The sequence below is a fragment of the Fukomys damarensis genome, unplaced genomic scaffold (genome assembly GCF_012274545.1).
Source record: "Fukomys damarensis isolate Sample0158 unplaced genomic scaffold, DMR_v1.0_HiC HiC_scaffold_22, whole genome shotgun sequence".
Lineage (NCBI taxonomy): Eukaryota > Metazoa > Chordata > Mammalia > Rodentia > Bathyergidae > Fukomys > Fukomys damarensis.
In genome coordinates this window covers 25,254,041-25,274,111 of record NW_022900934.1, presented here as the reverse complement: position 1 = coordinate 25,274,111, position 20,071 = coordinate 25,254,041, and the positions used below count along the sequence as shown (strand labels likewise).

General features: G+C 52.6%; 1 protein-coding gene across 2 annotated transcripts in view; it reads left to right on the top strand.

Annotated features, from left to right (window-relative positions):
- Bpifb1 (BPI fold containing family B member 1) overlaps window positions 1-20,071 on the top strand; it is a 28,970-nt gene that overhangs the window by 7,062 nt on the left and 1,837 nt on the right. For both annotated transcript variants that reach the window (XM_010628399.2, XM_010628398.2), the window contains exons 2-15: window positions 1,079-1,235; window positions 3,311-3,452; window positions 4,065-4,172; window positions 5,221-5,370; window positions 5,961-6,042; window positions 10,208-10,271; window positions 11,765-11,850; window positions 12,724-12,903; window positions 13,844-13,897; window positions 14,366-14,524; window positions 16,401-16,468; window positions 17,297-17,342; window positions 18,131-18,194; window positions 19,106-19,182. In XM_010628399.2, the coding sequence (XP_010626701.1) occupies window positions 1,079-1,235; window positions 3,311-3,452; window positions 4,065-4,172; window positions 5,221-5,370; window positions 5,961-6,042; window positions 10,208-10,271; window positions 11,765-11,850; window positions 12,724-12,903; window positions 13,844-13,897; window positions 14,366-14,524; window positions 16,401-16,468; window positions 17,297-17,342; window positions 18,131-18,194; window positions 19,106-19,182 (1,437 nt within the window). The remainder of the gene's footprint in view (window positions 1-1,078; window positions 1,236-3,310; window positions 3,453-4,064; window positions 4,173-5,220; window positions 5,371-5,960; window positions 6,043-10,207; window positions 10,272-11,764; window positions 11,851-12,723; window positions 12,904-13,843; window positions 13,898-14,365; window positions 14,525-16,400; window positions 16,469-17,296; window positions 17,343-18,130; window positions 18,195-19,105; window positions 19,183-20,071) is intronic.

Sequence of the window (20,071 nt, the reverse complement as noted above, 5' to 3'; positions counted from 1 at the left end):
ACACGGGCCCACAAGGGTCTCCCAGTGTGACTAACATGATGCGTTGTGTCCAAGAAAGGCCCGGGGACATGGCGGTCAAGGGCAGTCAGAAAAGACTTTCTGGAAGAGAAGACATGCTGGTCACCAAGCTGAACAGAGGTAGCAGGACAAGGGGGAGCAAGAGACATTCCTGCCCGGGGAGCCACGCATGAACAGGCTGGGACCCAGGGAGGGGACGCTTTCGCAGGAGGCGGTGCCACCGGGCTCTTTGTTCCTCCAGGCTCCTTTGTCCAGGGGCTAACCAGTGAGTTGGACAATGGAGGGCAAACAGGCCAAGATGTTGTGGGGATACGGAGTGGAGGTAGGGGCTCCCTGGGTGGAGCGGCTGGAGGCTGTCCCCTCTGTCCTCTGGCTTTGACCACCAGGTGGTTCCTTCCAACTCCCAACAATCCTGTAGTGTAATTTGCATACTGCAACTATCCCTTTTATAGGTGTGCAACCTAAGGCTCAGAGAGGATAAGTCACTTGTCGAGGGTCACAGAGCCAGTAGTACAGGCCGCCTCCTACTCCTGAGCCGTGATATTTCTCTTCCACCTTCAGGCTCCACACACACAGGGACGGGGGTCTGGAGGCTGGACAGGGTCGCCCCTTTCACCTTAGCAGGCTCAGGCTCCTGGTTATTTCGGGGCACCCGACGCCCATTGCCGAAGCTCCTCAGGGGTGGGCAGGCAGCACAGGGCATGAGCAGGCGAGGTCAGCAGCTACAGGGGCTAACACTCCATCCTGCAGAGGGCACAGAGGAGTCACAGGGCCAGAACACCCAGATCCTCTCCCCGGGAGACACCCACCGGCCGGCCTCTCTCCCTGCCTTTCTCCCCTAGCTCGAAGAAGCCACCCATCCCTCCCCAAACCCTCACTAGTGCAAGATTAAGCCAACAAGCCTACTCCACCACGCTGAGTCCCACCCAAGTCCTCATTCTCCAGCCTCCAACCACCCTGCCCTGGCCCAGGACAACATTTCTCTAAGTGAGGTCCAGCCATTGTGGCCCAATCCTCTGGCCTCTCTGCCATCTACCTGGGCCCTCTGTGCTCACCCCAGGATCGGCCACCTGCCACCGGCTGCTCACAGACACCTGAAAAGATGGCCGGCCCCTGGACTCTCAGCCTCCTCTGTGGTTTGCTGGCAGCCACCTTGGCTGAGGCCACCCTCAGCCCCGCAGCAGTCCTCACCCTCGGGCCAGAAGTCATCAAGGAACGTAAGTTGGGTCATCCCAGGCATCACCACCAGAGGCGAGGGGCAGGTGACAGCCCTCCAAAGAGGAAGGGAGTGCCCCATCACTGGAGGTGCACAAGGCATGGCTGGATCCCAGGACTGTCGGGGGGACAAGAGAATGAGTTCTAAAGGTTAGGGGTGTCTATGATCTCGAGTCTATAATACCAAGATCCCTTCTACATAAATGCCTTGATTTCAACAAACCCACACCCAGGGGCTTGTGACCTACAGAAGGGGTGTGTGGCTTATCACATGCAGTGACACAACCGTCTCCCTCCTGCCCTTGCCTGAAATTCCAGCGTCAGAGCACCTTGAGTGTAAGGCCAGCCGGCTCTCAGGGCCAGGAGTCCCACACACAACTTTGTCACTCCCAGCTCTGTGACCCTGGCCAAGTCCCTGAGCCTCAGCTTCCTGACTGGAAACAAATAAAAGGGTCTTCTTGGCCTGGTGGGAGCACCCAATGGGACAGAAAGCGGTCAGAGCCTGCTGAGCTCACAGCGGCTTCTCACCTGGGCACGTCCCTGTGTCTGAATCATTTTGGGCAGGGGGCTGTCTCATGCACTGCAGGTTGTTTAGCCACAAATCCCAGCCAGCGTGACAATCAAAACTGTCTCCACACATTGCCACATGTCTCCTAGGGGATGAAATCACGCTGAGAGCCTTTGCTCCAAAGCCTGGTCCCCTGAGAGAGGAAAGCCATCAGCTCTGCAGGGCTGCCCGAAGGACTTCGAGGACCAGGCCTCCATTTCCAGGGACCCAGGCAGAGCCTGGGATGGGTCCCCAAGTAGGAATGAAGCAGAGAGCTCTGGAGGCAGCAGGGAGGCAGAGGTGCCCTGGGCCCATTCTCTGACTCCCACGCAAAGGCACTGAGCTGGAAAGAGCTTGTGCCTGTCCAACCCAGTGACCACCATGGGGACTGCAAGCAACGTATGCATTAGGGTTAGTCAAGAGACAGAAGCCACACCACCATCCCAGTAATTCTGTTCAATATAAAGAATTAACAGGGGATAAGAAATGGGACATTGGGTAAGAGGGAGAAGGAGAACCCTAAAGGGTACCCCAGGGATGAAGAGGGCTCCCCAGGACAAAGCCAACTCAGGGGCACAGAATCTGCCTAGGCATATTGGGAAGGATGTGGCTGAAGGGTACTGGACTGCAGGAGGGAGGGCAGAGGGGCCATTCACTGGGTTGTCTTGGGCCAGAGCTGGCCCACAGTTGGCAAGTCAAGGCGAAGGCAGACAGCCACCTACCAGGGAACCGGTGGCCTTCCCCAGGCCTAGAAGGGTTGCTGATGACTCATTGGAAGGCCATTTCTGGGGCCCTGCCTAGAAGCTGGCCAGGCCCCACAGAACTCACCTACTGCCCTTGCAGGTGCTGCTAATGCACAACCCAGAGGCCACCACAGGAGCACACAAGGACTTCCTCCTCCACGCATGGCAACATTGTGCCAACTGGCAAAAAGAGACATTTACAGGGCCCAGCTCCATGATCACAGAGCAGGGAAACAGCCCCAAAGCAGTAACTCAAAAGTCTGAAACACCCATGGGGACACAAGGCTGAGTCACCTTGCCTGAAGGCTGAAGGAGCTGGGGCATTTATACACCAATTAAATGGGCTCTGGTGTTGGCAGTCTAGCAAGGACAAACCCTGAGGCTCCTGACTCATAGGCCCTTCTTCCTGACTCTTTCTTCTTTCTTCAGCACAGCAACTGAGGCTTAGGGTGACAGGCCTGTAGGATGTGGGTGCCAGTGAATTGTTAGCCAATGTGCTTGGCCGTGGAAGTGCCCCCAATAGAGTCTTGGGTCCCCCGCCTCTCATCTCTGGAAGGCTTTCGCAATGGTTGATGGGAGGACTCTCAGCCTCACTCTTTGTGTAAAAGTTGGCCATCCAGGTTACCGTACTCAAGGCCACATCTACACAATGGAAACGGAAGGAGGAGTAGGCTGTGCCCTTGCCTGATGTCAGGTCTGGGGAGTCCTCCCCATCTTGGAAAACCCACCCACCAAGTCATCCTTCTTGTGTTCCCTCCTGGCCCCTAATCCCTGGATCTTCTTCTAGAGCTGACCCAGAAGCTGGAAGACCACAATGCCACCACCATCCTCCAGCAGCTGCCACTGCTCAGTGCTATGCGGGAGAAACCAGCCAGGAACTTCCCTCTGCTGATCAACCTGATGAACACCATCCTGAAGTCCATCATCTGGTGAGTGGGGCAGGGAAACGCTGGGTCCAGTTCCTCTGCCCCGACGCACTTTGCATGCTGTCAGTCAACAAATATCAGTCCGTGTCAGCTCTGCACCTGACCACAATGGCCATAGACTGAGTTTGTCCTTGGGAAAGCTCCCAGAGGAGATAACAATAAATAAGACAGTGACTCGGGAACCCAAAGAGGGAAGCCCCAAAGGAAGGTGGCCTGGCATAAGAGTGAAGAAACAAGGCAATACTTCTCGGCAGAGGTGACAACTGAGCCAGAGATTCACAGAAAGCATCGCTCCTGGCAGAAGCACCCATCTGAGTAAAGGCATAGGAGGGTGAGAGTCTGTCAGAACGGCTGGAGCTCAGGCCCCATGACAAGGGGAGGTCAGCAGGGCCAGGTCACAGAGGTCTTAAGAGTCAGCCTGAGAGTCACCTCCTAACAGCCAAGGCACCCTGACAGTGTTGCAAGCAGGGGTAGGGGAGGAGTCAGCGGACAGGTCTTAGGGTCCCGCTGCTGGAGACAGACAGGAAGACAGGACAGATAGAGTGAGAGCGAACTTGGGGATGACACTCAGTTGAACATGAAGCCTGATTCTCACCTCTTGCAAATCCCATCCAGGCTGAAGGTCACCTCTGCTAGCATCCTCCAGCTGCAGGTCCAACCCTCAACCTCTTACCAAGAGATAATGGTCAAGATCCCCCTAAACATGGTGGCTGGACTCAACACGTGAGTGTCCCCTCAGTCAGGCACCATGGGCCTGGTGAATTCATCTACTTATTCCCCCACGGCCACTATGAAGATTTCTGGAAAAAACAAGTCCCAAGCAAAGAGAAGAACAAGTGCAAAGGCCCTGAGGCTGATTATGCTGAGAACTGTGAGCCAGGTGCAGACTTGGCTATGAATATGACACAGATGCGAGCCATGGGGAGCCTAAGCAGAGGACAGGCATGACAAGGCTTAACATTTGTAAAAGATTTCTCTGGTTGTTTTGGGGAAAACAGACTGTACAGGGTCAAGAGCAGAGGCAGTGGGGTATCCAGAAGGTACTGCCACAGCTAAGGCAATGGTAGCTGAGACCTGGACTTCAGGCAGGGAGATAGAAAGAAGTGGTTGGGTCGTAGGTGTGTTGGAAGCAGGGTTTCCTGACGAATTGAATATGGGGGCGGGGGGCAATCCAAGGGTGACTGCAAGGTTTGCCTGCACAAGTCTAGCATGAAATGGCTAGCCGGGCGTAGTGGCACATACTTATAATCCCAGCACTTGGGAGGCTGAGGCAGGAGGATCACTGTGAGTTCGAGCCCAGCCTGGGCTACACAGTGAGTTCCAGGTCAGTCTCAACTACATAGTGAGACCCTGTCTCAGAAACAAAAACAAAAACAATCACATATACTTATAATCCCAGCACTTGGGAGGCTGAGGCAGGAGGATCACTGTGAGTTCGAGCCCAGCCTGGGCTACACAGTGAGTTCCAGGTCAGTCTCAACTACATAGTGAGACCCTGTCTCAGAAACAAAAACAAAAACAAAATGGCCAGAGACAGGCCAGGAAGCTGTGGGAGGAGCAGGTTTGCGGACCGTCCAGAATTCGGGGTTGCACATGCTGTACCGAGAAGCTGGGAGCTGTCACACTCAGAAAGGAGTGGGATCAGGACTGCTGGAATAAAGAAACTTGGGGGTGAGGAGTAACCGGCAGGGGAGATGGGGAGAGAATAGAACAGCAGGCCTGTCTGCCGCGGGCGTGGCCCACGCTCACGCCACTGGTGCCGCCACCACAGGCCCCTGGTCAAGACCATCGTGGAGTTCCACATGGAGTCTGAAGCCCAAGCCCTGGTTAGAGTGGAGAGGAGCGACAGCGGCCCCAGCCGCCCGGTCCTCCGCGAGTGCTCCAGCAGCGGCAGCAGCCTGCGCATCCGCCTGCTGCACAGGTGAGCCAAGAGCAGCGCGGCCTTGGCCACTTCGCAGAGGGAGAGTGGGGAGGCCTGGAGAAGGAGGAGAACGTATCCCTCCTCATTCTTGGTCTGGGTTGTACCTCTGGGGCCTCGAACCACCCGAGCCTGTCAGTAAAAACCAAAGACTTTACCTTACCGTCCACGCTGCATAACATACATCTGTTTCGCTTACTATCTGGGTGATGAGGGCAGGTCACCTCCCCGTATCTCACCTTCCTCATCTGGAAAGTGCAGGCGATGACACCTTCCGGGCAGCAGGAGAGGATTCAATCAGAAATCAGTCTGGCAGAGACCAAACCCTGCTCCGTGGCTAGGGCTCCAAAACCCCTTAGCAGGAGGAAGGAGAGAAACGCCATCTCCATCTCAACGCCAACACAGATTTGCAAAGGCAACACCCAGGCGCTGCTGCCTGAGAACTCTGCTACTGTCTGTGGCTGGCGTGGGTCCCCTCCCCACTCTCCAGCGTCATCTACCAGCCTTCATGTCCTTGGGCAAATTCCTCCTCCCTGTCCGATGGGTGATGTTCTCCAGCCCTTCCTAATCTCCTCCACTCTCCTCTCCCAAAGGCTCTCCATCTTGGTCAACTCTCTAGCGAAAAAAGTCATGAACCTCCTTGTGCCAGCCCTGCCCAAAATGGTGAAAACTGAGGTGAGTGCACTGGGAGGCTCTGGCTTGTGGGAACTGCTCCCCCTGTGGGACTAGAGTAGAACTGCATGCTGACTCTTGTGTGGACACTACTGTAATTGAATAATTTACTCATCAAAACTAAGAGCAATGGATTGGGCCATTGACCATCTTGACTATTGAGGTCAATGTCATGGAACTGACAAGTGAGCCGGGAGGCCTTGACCAGTGAAGCGCTGGTAAATTCTTTGTTGTTGTTTTGTTGTAGTTGTTTTTCAGACAAGGTCTCACTATGTAGTTGAGACTGCCCTGGAACTCACTATGTAGCCCAGGCTGGTCTCAGATTCACAGTGATCCTCCTGCTCAGGCTCCTGAGTGCTGGGATTACAGGCGTGCGCCACCATGCCCAGATTATGTGTTTGCTTTAATTAAGTCATGTTTAAGAGTTTCAACTTCTGCCTCTTTAATAAGAGGATCATATTTAGTTTTTTAAAAAAAGATTTGGGGGTCTGGAGTTTAAACCTAGGGTCTTTTCCCTGAGCTATGTCCCCAATCTTTTTATTTTTTATTTCTAGACAGAGTCTCACTAAGTCAAAAGACCTTGGGATCCTCCTAAATCGGTTCAAACTTAGGATCTTCCTACCTCAGCCTCCCAAACTGCTGGGAATACAGGTGTGCAACACCACATCTCAAATAATAATAGGAGATCTATTATTTTAATAGGCTAAATATCTATGTATTCGAGAGGTCAATAAAATTACTGTAAATAAATAATTGAAAACTGAGGCTAGGGATGTAGCTCAGTGGTAGAGCACTTGCCTACCATGAAGGAGGCCCTGGGTTTGATCCTCAGCACACGCGAGCGCATGCGCGCGCGTGCACACACACACACACACACACACACACACAGAACTCAAATGAGATTTTATACCGTTAATTTTATAAGGTTGGTTTCATTGATGCAATGTACTTTTCTCCAGTACCTTGAGAGAGGGTGAAGAAAAAGAAGAAGAGGTAGGAGGCAAGGGGAGGGGGTGAATATTAGGATGGTATCAAAGGCAAGGCAAGGCTTTGTTATTGTGAGAATTTTCAGATCCTTAACTATTAGCAAAAGTACATATCCAGAAGGTTTTTTAATGGAACATGAAAGTAAATAATTTGGTAAAAGTGGGCTTTCTTACAGGAGTAAGAAAGGATTTTTAAGGATTTTACTTTTTTATTTAAAGGCAGGAATGTCTTGGCTGGGCATGTGGCACACACCTGTAATCCCTACACTCTGAGAGGCTGAGGAGGACCTAAAGTGCTAGTCTAGCCTGTGAAACTTAGCAATTTAGCAAGACCTTGTCTCAAAATAAGAAATAAAATTTAAAGAATTGGGGGTTTGGGTCCCTGTGAAGGCCCTGGGGTCATTCCCCGGAAGCACATGCACACACGCACCCGTGCATATGTGCTTAAAGACAGAACTTTTTTTTTTAAGACTAGGAAAGCTGCTATCTAAAAGAGACAGAAGAGGGACCGGAAAGTGGGCTGCCCCCCACCCCACTTCTCAAAGGGGTTGTGGTGAGGTGGGTACAAAGTGGGACAAAACTGTAAGACCCAATGGGAAATTACAAGGTGGACATGAGGTGGGGCAAAACCATGACCAACCAATAAGATTACAAGTACAGTCACCCAGGTAATATTGATTAAATGGGGGTCAAATGGGGAGCAAGTCACACAGCAAGCTCATACAAGGATTTTCAGTAAGAGTGGGGGTCAGGGATATTTCCTGGAAAGGCTGGATTACCACCTTGGCCCCCCACCCAGGTGATTGAAACCTATTTAGAATATTGATCACTGCTATTCATCCCCAGGGGAAGCACAAGGGTATAGTCCTTTCTCTCCTTTTACAATTCTGGCCTTCAGTGGATGTGGCTTGATTGTCCTCCATGTTGGCTTCTTGCTGTGTTGGCTCCTTGAGGACAGCCCTGTCTAACCTCCTACAGAGATCTAATTAACTTACCTATCTGCAATATTCCCCATCTGAAGAAGTACCCCAGCCACTGTGAGGGGGGAAAGGGGGCAGACAGCTCTGCCTGCTTCCAGCTGAAGAGGGGCATAGCTGTGATCAGCAGTTACAGTTACTCTACAGAGCGTCTGTCTAAAGGCCTTTGGTAGGTGCCTGGCATTGTCATCTTGGTAGCTGTGTAGCTTTTAAGTCTGGAGGAGACAAAGCCAAAGAAACAGTTAAGAATGCATGGGCCAAATTATAAGGTCACAGCATTGCTGTGAATATAGCCCACAAAGAAGATAAGGAGGTCAGTGTAAGACTTAAGTCTCACTTTTACTCCTGGAGCGTGAACAGCCAAGAGGCTTCCACGATGCTGGGCTCAGAAGCTCAGCGAGGCTCCAGGAGCTTGTCGGACAGCGAGAGTCACCCAGGAAGGAACACACCAGGCAAGATGGCAAATAGACCTTTATTAGTCTGGCCAGACGGCACTCCCCAAGCCAAGTAGCTCAGAGAGGAGGCCAGCTCAGAAACAGAGGCCACTTTATATAGGGCTGTCGGGGGGTGTTTACACTTAAAACTTGCAGGAAGAGGACAAAAGCAAAGAATCAGTTGATCTGAGCTAGTGGTCATCAAGCATATACTTGACCGTCACGTACTAATGATCAGCAGATCGATTATCCATTCCATTTACAACTTAGATTATAATGTTCAAAATATTCAACTACAGGCAAGTAAGGAGTGGCGTGATTTATGTTGGATCTCTGTGTTCACTATAGTTTCCATTTAGTTTCCCAGCTACTTCAAAGCAGTTACCTAACAATTCACAATTAATCACTAGTTATCCTATAAGGGATGGCGGGGAGCGACAGTCTCTAGGTCGTTTGCTGGTCAACATGGAGTCGCTGTGGTTCAGTCAGGCTCTTACAGTCAGAATCAAACATAGAAGTCACATTGTATAGCTGAGCAGTTATGAGCTGTTTACAAGGTAGATCTGGTGGATCCCAGGAAAAGAAATCTAGCACATTAAGACAGGACTTTCTTAAGGTAAGGTACAGCTGTAAATTTTTTTTAAACCTCAAGGAAAATAATATTTTAACTGGCATCATATTTTAACAGATGAAATATATTTTCCTCTAGAAAATATGGCAAGAATCTAGATTTGTAAAACACGTTCTAGATCTGGTGGATCCCAGGAAAAGAAATCTAGCACATTAAGACAGGACTTTCTTAAGGTAAGGTGCAGCTGTAAATTTTTTTTAAACCTCAAGGAAAATAATATTTTAACTGGCATCATCATATTTTAACAGATGAAATATATTTTCCTCTAGAAAATATGGCAAGAATCTAGATTTGCAAAACACGTTTTGTGTAACATCTGTCTCTAATGGTGAAAGGCCCAGTAGAGGCTTTCTTTCCATTTATCATCCTGGTTTCCCACCATGAGTCTCTGAATTGGACTCAGCAGTAACAAGAACAGTTTATTTGGCTTCAGGGAAAGAAGCCCTCCACATATGAGAGTTGAACAGGTGGCAGGAGCTTGTTGGAAAAATTGGAAAGCCCCTTTTCATGGAAATATGTGGGTCTCCAACCCTGGCTGTATCTCAGAACTGTCAGAAGGCTTTTTAAAGTTATGGTGTCTGGGGCCGGAGATTTAGTTCAGGGGCACCATGCCTGCCTCGCAAGAGCAAGGTCCTGAGTTTGATCCCCAGTACTGAAAACAAAAAGTTTTGATGTCTGGTTCTACCCCAGATTTGGAGGCAACTAATGTGCAGTTGATCTGGTGGAACCTTAGTATCTTGGGAAACTCGAATGTGCAGCCAGAATCGAGCGGCTGATGGGAATGAAGGACAGGGGCACAATGGGAGAAAACACAGTGGGTGCCAGGGGCACCCTTCCTGCAAGCAGATGGTGGGCTCTTGGCTGGGTGTCTGAACCGGTTTCTCCCTCCTCTCTGGGTCTAGGTTAGTAAAGCAACTAACAAAACACTGCAAAAGGCCTCAGGTAGTCCTTGGGGGTACGGTGGACTCTGAGCTCAAGGATGACTGGGAGTGGAACCCCAGAGTCCCTCAAACCAAGGATGAGCACCTGGCTGACCTGGGGCACAGCAGGGGGACTCCCACCAGGTGGGCAGGTGGGCACAGGTTCAGCAGAGCTGAGTACCACTCCTGGCCAACACACACCCCCTTTGTACTGTTGCAGCTGTGTCCTGTGATCGAGGCTGCCTTTGATGACATGTATGCAGACCTCCTGAAGCTGGTGAAGGGTAGGTGCTCAGTCCCCACCCTGCCTTTTCCTCCACTGCACAGTAAGCCTCTAGGCCTGCCTCCCCTGGAGCCTGAGCAGCACCTTGGCCCCAGTAGCTGGTGGGATGGTACAGGTTGATCCCTGCCCAGCACAAGCAAACAGAAATCCACAACTGCAACCTCCTAAGCCTCTTCTATGCTCACGTTTCCATATGAGACCAGCAAGTGCCTGGATAAGTCCAAGTTCAAGACCCAGCCCTGTCACTGACTTGCTTTAGGAAAGTCATCCTCCTTCTTTTTTCCTCAGTTTCCTTCCCTGAAAACGTGGCTCCTCCACCCTACCCTCAGGGTGGTTTATGAGGATTATAAGTGTACAGGAAAATTCCAGGCCTGTAGCAGGGGCTCTGCCTGCACCGAGAAGCGTGTATACTTGCTGAGTGAGCGCGTGGAGGGATGGAGGGATGGGTGGGTGGATGACACTGTACAGTGGCTGCAGCGCGCTGACAGAGAAAGGGGAACAAGGGAAGAGACATAATGAGTGCCCAGGAAGAAGGTCATTTCTCTCTCCCCAAGAATGGTGGAGACAGGAGGTCATGGCCTGGATGTTTGATTGACGCTTGCTCACCAACTCCTCAGAGGGCACATGAACCAGCAGTCATTGCTCCAACTCTAGTGAGAGGAAACTGAGTCTCTGAGGAGTTGGGTCCTTTGTCTGAGCTCGCAGAGGAAATGACCAGTAGGGCAAGGCTTGAGACCAATTGTCCCAGTTCCAAGTACGTGTAATTTAGATATCGCTGTGACTAGCTGCCTGAACCAGCCATGAAGCAGGACTTACTACACCTCCTTTTTATGATAAGGACCCTGGGGGCTGGGTAGTGTGATCCTTTAGTACACATGAGACCCTGGCACAGGAAAATAGAACAGAGATTCAGAAGCGGGAAACAACTAGCCAGAGTCACTGGGCTCAAACCCAAGTCTGTCTACCTCCTCTGTTCACGGGGTCAAGATCAGAATCAGGGTCAGGGCTCTTGGCCGGGAAAGAAGGCACCCAAGGGCCTAATCCTGCCCTCCACCCTTCCCCGGTCTTCACCTAAAGGCCAGAGGGAAGCCACTGCCACCTGGCGGCCAAATGGGGAATCCCGTGGTGAACACAGTAGACCAGGGCTCAGGAGGCTTCATACCTGGGGTCCAGACCCCGCCTGCTTCTGGGTGCAGGTTGCAGTCTGCTGGGGAGATGGAGAGTTACAAACAACAGTCAAGTCATAGTGAGACCAAGAGCAAGTCACTCCACTGTTCTGAGCCTCGGCGTCCTCACCTCTGCAACAGGGGTGATGATAGGACCCACCTGCTAAGGTCACTGTGAGGATGGGGCATTCATACCACCCTTCTCGTCAGTATTACATCATCATCATCTTCCCTCTGACCCCTCCCACCTTCCCCTCCCTGGTGCCATGCTACAAACCACCTGTTCACCCTACACTCTGGCCTCACACAATGTTCTTGCCCCGAGCAGTGCCCATTCCCCTTGGTCCTGGAGGCCTGCAGTTTGACCCTCTGTCTCCCACCATTGAGAAAAATGTCATCCAGCTCAACCTAGAGGTGAGTGTGAGCCCAGTCACGTAGGGACTGTGCTGCTCTTTTCCGGTCACCAGGGATCAGACTCCGGTCACCGGGGCACAAAGGCTGCTTTAGAAGTCATTACAGGCTGCACACGTCCCGTGCAGGCCAATCTGAGGGAGGAAACCTTGCAGGTGGGGCCACACAGAGCATGTAGCCAGGGGACTGTCTTCCAGCCCTAACCCTGCCTGTGCACGGGACCCTGGGCCTACTCAGGTGCACTCCTGCAGATGCCCAAAGTGCTGGTGACATTACAGAGCTCAGGATGGTGACACAGACTCAGGGACCACACAGGCCTGCGTTTCTCTCCAGCTACAAGACTGGCTGTGTAAATTTGGGATGGTTTCTTCACCTCCCTGTTTCCTTACTTGTAAATGTAAAGAATAATGGCCAGTTATATTAAAATAAGACCACATAAGGCCTGGCTGTCAGAAAGTACTGCTAACCATCAGCTCTGTAAAATGTGGGGCTACACAGCCTTGCTGGGGCTGGACTCCCGCTGAACCAGGGTGGTGTGAAGCCCGGACCAGCTCTCAAGGATCCTTTCAGAAACTGCAGCATCAAACATTTCCACCCATCTCGTTGCTGTTTTGAAATTTTCCCTTCATCTAAAGGGTTTGAAGTATCTGAGAAGTTGAAATATAAATGAAAGATAAGATATCCATGTTGAAATTCAGGTACAGTGGTCCATACGGGTAGTCACAGGAACTCAGAAGGCTGAGGCAGGAGAATCTCTTGAACCCAGAAGTTCAAGGCCAGCGTGGGCAACATAGAAAGCTGTAGGGAACACATTCAACCCAGTGGCTCTGGTAGAGGAAGCTGTGGCCTTACAGTTCGAATACCTTGTCTCCTCAGGCCAAGGTGCTGGACTCAAAGGGCAAGGTGACCATAAGGTTCAACAGCTCAGAGACTTCCCTGACAGTACCCGTCCCGGCCAACGCCGCTTTCAGCCTCATCGTACGGCAGGATGTAGTGAATGCCATGGTAGCCACCTTGCTGCCTTCGGAAAAAATTGTGATCCTGCTGGATTATGTGGTGAGCCTCACGGGACAGAGGAGGGGCCTCTGCTGCCTCATCTGCTAAGCACAGGGGACAAAAGCTCCCTGGGCTCCTGGGCAGGATTCCCAGTTGGCCTTGGGGTAAATCCCTCCGGTGATGGACCCTGGCTGTGACCTGGCCTCTGAAGCTGAAAACCTCTCCGTCCCTGTAGGGAGCAAAAAGGTATCCTAGACCCTGAGCAGTCCAGGGATGGCAACTGATGACCTCACTGTCTACCACTGTGTGCGCCATGGTAGACATAGCTAAGCTATCAGGGCCCTCTCTCCCCCTGAGCCTTAGGGAGCAAAAAGGTATCCTAGACCCTGAGCAGTCCAGGGATGGCAACTGATGACCTCACTGTCCTACCACTGTGTGAGCCATGGTAGACATAGCTAAGCTATCAGAGCCCTCTCTCCCCCTGAGCCCGGAGGCCTGGGCAACCTCAGGATCATTACTGTCACAGCCGGGCAGACTGGAGCCCACACATCCTCCACCAACAGCCACCTCCTCTGGGGTACCTGACGGGGAAACCAAGGTCCAGGGGAGAAAGTGCTGCTCACAGTTGTGGGAGGGTGGTAGGGCTTCAGATCAGCAGACAGACAACAGATTCCAAGTCTTTGGGGATTAGAACTCGGGATCGGGGCTTAGGTGGTGAGAATATGGGGAGTGGTTGGCATCGACCACATTCATGGCTGAAGTCACTTCTGTCTATCTCGGAGCAGGGAGCAGCCCCGGACCTCTGGCCACTCCCTAGTCACAGCAGATATTCAGTGCCTGGCCTGGGGGCTGTTGTTCCACCAGTGACAGACAATGTGGCCAGGACCCTGGGCACCCAGCTTTTCTGGGGTTCTAGGAACACTTCTTTCCAGCAGTGGGGTACAGGCGTATGCCTCACCTGGCCCATAGAGTTGACCTGCTCTGGCTTCTTCCCCCTCAGCTTCCGGAATTGGCCCGTGAATTGAAGTCGAGCCTCGAGAAGATTAGTAAACAGGTGGGTGGCTCCATTCACCACCCGAAGCTGGATGGGCGATTGCTGCAGTCAGGACAGAGAGCTCACGTGGCACTGCCCACCCCTCTTCCATCTCTGGGGACCACGGCAGACCTGACCTGACCTCTGAGGGATTTCAGTCTAACACGGAAGTTTGAATCAGATGATCACACACATGACATTCCACTACAACTGTGCTAACAAAGGGTGCTGGAGCGTCTCTGGGCACCTTCTGTGGCCGGAGATCAAGAGGCTTCCCCAGAGGGGAGGTGTTCCAGACAGGGAGGGGATGCCACAGCACAGTGGGGACAACAGTACACCTGAGGGTCTGCGCCAAGGACGGTGTGCTGGGGCAGAGAGAAGGTGAGAAGCCGGGGAGATAGGTAGGGGTCAGGCCCCGTGGGGCAGCAGGAGGCCTGTGGCCCTGGTGGAGCACTTGGGAGGCCACACATGGGTCTAATGTCCTTCCAGATTGCGGATAGACTGGACAACACCCAGATGGTGGAGACGGTGACTCAGGAAGTTCCCTACCTCCACCTGACCCCGGGCAGCACCAAGGCAGCCCAACAAATCGTCATGGATATTTTTGCCACAAACAGAGACCGCCGCCCCCTCTTCACCCTGGGCATCGTGAGTTCAATCGTCCATGACTTGGGCAGCAGCGTCCCTGCCCTTCACTGTCGCTCTGCCCCCCTGCCCATCCAGCCGGCTGTGGGGAGGATTTGGGTATCAAGTTGAGGACTTTGGGGTCTTAACTTTATCCCTCTGACTTTATTGGTCAGGAATCTTTGGGCAAAAACTCAACTCACCTTCACAGAAGGGGAACTGATTTGCTCATACAGCTGGGTCCAAGTGCTTTAGCAACATCATCTTCATTCTACTCTCTCCCCTGTGCAGCCTTTCTTTCCTCTGTGCCACCTCTACCCTCAGCAGACTATCTCCTCACAGGAGGGCCCCAACCTGCATCGAGCTTATATCCTATCAGATTTACAATTCCAACAAGAAGGTCCTCTCTTTCCCAAGAGCTCCAGCGAAAGTCTCAGGGATGACTCTCATTGGATGAGCTTGGGTCATGTGCCCATTCCTGACCCAATCTGTGTGGTCAGAAAAGGTTGAATATATAAATTTCAACTGGGACACACACAGGACTAGGGACCGGGAGTTGGCTCCATGCAAACCACACTGACAGAGAACAGGAGTGCCGAGTCCTTCTAAAGTCTAAACAGAATTAAATCATCTCCAAGGAGCTTTCCCCTGGCTCTTCTCAGGAGCTCTGGCAGCTCTGACTGCAGAGCTTCCGTTTGGAGAAAAGCTGTGGGTGATGGGACGGGGTGGGGCATCGTAGAACAAGCCTTGGGGAAGGGGTCCTGGGCAGGGCCCCTAGAGGCTGAGCCTAGGACAAGGTTCTCATAATGGTGACATACTGGGGGACAGCTCTCAGGACACAGCAGGGAGGGCTGAGCAGAGAGCAGCTGACTGGCCAGGGCCTGACCCATGGATTGTACCATATGAATCTGGTAGAGAACAGAAGGTCAGCCTTTTTACCCCTCATCATTCAGTCATCGGCCACCAGCAGCCCCCAGGGGCAGGGAGAACAAAACCTCCCAGGGAGACAGCTTCACTGAAACAGAGGGACATCTAAAGAGAATGGGCAGCAACACTCAGCCACTGTGAGGTGCCGCCACCCTGTCTGGGCATTGATGGAGCACCAGCTGTACCCACTGCGGCAGGCAGAGAAGACACAGAATGAGAGAGCTGTGGACAGCTGTACCGGCCATGCACCTCACAGCTTAGGGGTCTTTTGCAGACACAGGAGGTGTGGTGCAACAGGAAGCACTTTGCTTGGTGCCTTGGCTTCCTCTGATTCTGGACCCCAGGCCAGCCTCCCTCCCTACTGACCACCCTATGGCCAGTGAGAGGCACTTTGGCCATCGAGTCCAAGCCTGCGGGACAAGGGCATCCTCTGAATGCCGCTGACCTGGAGCACAGCCTGGCACTCCCTCCTCAGGGTCACCCCAGCCATGGGTCAGGTTGACACCCGTCTCGAGCCCATATCTGAGACCTGGTACAACTTCCAGACTTTCCAATAACATTCGCAGTGGCTTACACTTCCAGGGGCCTCCCGGTCCTCTTCCTCAGCTTCCTCACCTCCACGACAAGGTAATGACAGGGCCTACCACACGGGGGTCACATCACCGCACATTGTCACTGCAGTTCTCACAGCTCCACCTGACACAGCGAGGGCTTCACACCTTGGCTGCACTGTTGTCCTTGTCTTCCCCTAAAAGCCTATATGTCGCGTGTTATATGGGGCGGGGTACAGATGCTATCTCACTTCTGAGGTGCAGAAAATAAGGTCCAGAGAGGGCAAACCCTTCCCTAGGGCACAGCTAGCGTCTGAGACTCAGGCCAGGAGAGCTGACCCCAGAGCCTCCTTGCATGGCCCTCATGCCATTCTGGATGCCTCCACTTCAAAGAAATAAAACCTGGGCTTTTCTTGTTGCAGGAAGCCAATTCGGAAGTTCAGTTTTACAGCGAGGGTGACCGTCTTATGCTCAACTTTAATGGCATCAGGTAAACACGGAATCACTGTAAAGTTTCCGCTGATGAAAATGGGATCTGTCTGTGACCATAGGTCTCTTTAAACACCCAGTGAACGGGCTTCAAGTAAGGGCTGCTCTAGGGTGAGCAGGAAGTTGGCCTCGCCTGGGCTCTCCTGCTACCAAGGACTGAATGCCAGAGACAGGGAAGGAAACTGAACAGCCTGACAGCAGCCTCAGGGCAGGCTCATCCTGGCCACAGGAACGGGCCGCACAGCACCAGCCTCTTGGCCTTGGGTAGCCTTTCCTGAATTCCCCTAAGAAAGGGGCAGTGACAGTCACTCCCCAGTAACTGAGCCCCTTACAGCCAGCATGAAAGTACCTTCTGGGCCCCGCTGATTCTCCTGTCCCACACCCTCCCCCAGCCCAGAGTGAGTTCCAGGGATGCAGACTAGAGCCTCCCAGGGTAGACCGGTTTCCAGGGTATGTTGGGATTCGCCCAACCAGGGCTGGGAATTTTTGTACAAACCAGTTGCTAGGATATAGAGCTGAGTCTATGGGACCAGCTTGGGCAGGCATTCCTGCCTAGCAATGAACAGCTGAGCTAGAAATCAAGTGCACTCCCCCAGAGGATCCTGGGCTCCCTCGTCCACATTCCCGGGGAGAGGTCTGTTCTTTGGACCACTATTTGTGCTCCAACCCACTAGGATGTACACTTCATGAGGCAAAGGTTTTATTCAATTCACCGCTGTATCACAAGAGCCTGTGCTGTGCCTGGTACACAGTAGATGCTCAGTAGAGAGCTGTTGAAGGGATGGCCGGCCCACCACAGGGCTCTTCTCACATACATCTTCTGTTGCAGTTTTGATCGGATCCAACTTATGAACTCAGATATTGACATATTCAACGTAAGTATTAACAGGTTGTCCCTTGTGGGCATAGGGGTGGGCTGGGACGGTCCATTCTAAAGAGACATTGCCCAGCGTTTGTTTTGGAGGCGATGTCCACAGGGACCCTGGGGTGGGCTGGCTGGCCTCCTGCAATCAACCAAAGCCAGACCTCCAGGCCATGTGTTCAGGCAACTGCTGTGGCCCAGACACGGCTGAGAGACACAGTCACGTGCATGGCCCCGCGCTTGCTGTCTTTCTGCAGTTTTGACCCTGTGTTAGAGAACAGCCCCTCCATTCACAGTCCCATTGGGATCACAGAGGCCCACAGAGGGACCTCTTTCTTCTGGTCCCCAGTTCACCCATCTGAGTCAGACTGAACCTGAGATCTCCAACTGGCTGATCTATATATTTTTAGCTATGTGTTCCTTGGTCTTTATGTTTAATTCATTAATTTTTTCACCAATATTTTAAAGCAAGGAGATTTCCAAGTGAACCTGAGGGCTGTGGCTTCCCTCGGGGAACCAGAAGCTCAGGCAACTCCCTTAGAGCCAGTTCAGCAGCAGAAGAGCAGCAGGGCTCTGAGGAGGAGGCATCCAATGCCCCACCTGCGGGTCCCCAAGCAGCTGAGTTTGTGCCTCACTCAGATCTGCCTGGTCCCCTGGATTCCTTGCAGTTCTAATCTGCAAAGGGACTTGGGATCCCATCGTCTCCGCCGCTGCCCTCAGCACGAGGACGAGCCCTGCCCACTCCTAGTGGGGGGAGGACCTGGGACTCAGCCAAAGTGGCAGCTCCCTTTCTTCCCACAGCCTGAACTTCTAAAAGACGTCATCAGCAAGATCCTCCAAGCTGAGCTGCTGCCAAACCAGAACAGTGAGTCCCTCTGCCGCTCAGTGCCTTCTCCCTGAAGGGCTTTGCCTTACCTTTCCTGCCCACACCGTCAGCCCTTTCACTTGGTTTGTACTTCCCGGTCAGACTCTCATTCAAACTCCACCATCTCCAGGGAAACTTCCTGGTCACTCATCTGGAGTGGACGCTGCCAACAGAAACCTCCGGGCCCAGTTCTTTAACTAGCCTGTCCCAGGTCCCGCAGAACGGGGCCAGGCAGAGCTTAGCCTCCAAGGGCAGCGCGCTGGAAGGGACAGTGCAGAAACACACCCGGAGCTGCAGGCAGACCTGGGTTCACGTCCCAGCCCTCTCCTCCTGCGCAGCCTGAGACGAGCTGCTCCGTCCTACTGAGCCTTAGTTTCTCCATCTATGAAATGGGAAAATAAGAGTGCCTTCCACAAAGGCCAGAATGAGACCTCACATAAGGGGCGGAGGACACACAGAGACCTTGTAAAGGGCAGAGTTGCTGGGCACGGTCTGCACATGACCTTTCCTAGCCATGGCTATAGCCTGAAGCCATATGTTAGCGTTAAGAGGAAGAAGTGGGTAGCATCACACTAAGCCCTGGGTTGAGGGTGTGGGGAGAGCTGGCAATCTGTGCCAGCAACACCTTTTAATTTCTTTTTGTTCGAGTGGGAAATGTCAAAGTATAGAAACCTCTACTGTGGATAGTAGGAGTTAGTTAGCGATGGTTCTTGAGCAGAAGTGTGACAGGATGTGAGGGGTGCTCTTTAGGACAGCCCGGAGCTGGTACCAGAGGCAAAAGGGGAGCTGAAGCTGGGCAGATGCTGGGGCGGAGAACAGGTGACCTGAAGCAGAGTCCAAATGTGGCCTCCCGTGAAGGCCTAGGAGTCTGCCCTCCCTCCCATCACCTCTGACCGCATTCGTTGTTTCAGGCAAACTGAGAACTGGGATTCCTGTGTCAATCGTATCGGCCTTGGGATACGAGGAAGCTCACTGGTCCTCGGCCCAGGTGAGTGGTGCGTGGGCATCGACCGCCTGCCCTGGCCCTGCTGGTGATCTGTGGGGAATGTGGGTGAGTCCCTTCCCTCTCGGGCCACCATGAGCCAGACCTGCCCCCGAGTGCTTGAGGCTGTAGATAGGAAGGAAAAGAAAGCACCCCAGCACTTCCAGACCCACGTTACAGCAGGTGAGGCAGATGTATAAACTAATAAAAGTAAGGGCTGAGAAGGAAAATAAAGTTGGCTCAGAAAAAAGAGTGATGGCTGAGGGGGAAAAGCTGTGTTAGATGGGGTGATCACAGGCATCTCTCTGAAGAGGTGGCGTTTGAGCCAAGCTCTGAGAAGGTGAGTGATTGAGCCCTGTGGTAGGTGGGGGAAGTGTCTTGTCGGAATGAACAGCAAGTGCAAAGGCTCTGAGGCAGGGATGTTTAACATTCCAAAAAAGATGAGGGAAGAGGCCCAGAATCTAAGGCAGCATCAGGGCATGTAGACCAGGGGTTACACACACCACTATGTGGACAGGTGGTCTCAGCTCCATGAGGATCGAAATCGCATCCATCTTGTTCACAGCTCTGTTCCAGTACTGTCAGCAAGGCCTGGCACACACTAGATGTCCCATGAACTCTTGGCTTCTGCTGGGGAAGAAGGGCTGGAGCAGATTTTATCCCCAGCAATAGCAGGGGCCCATAGCCATTATGCATGCGTCTCACTCCATCTTTATACTCATCCCAGATGTGGGTCCTGATCCGTTTCACACATGATGAAACTGAAACCCAGTGACAGCAAGTCCCTTTCCAAAGTCACATACCCAGGGCCGGGGATTTAGCTCAGTGGGTCCGCCACCTGCCTTTTAAGCACAAGGTCCCAAGTTCAATCCCCAGTACCAAAAAAAAAAAAAAA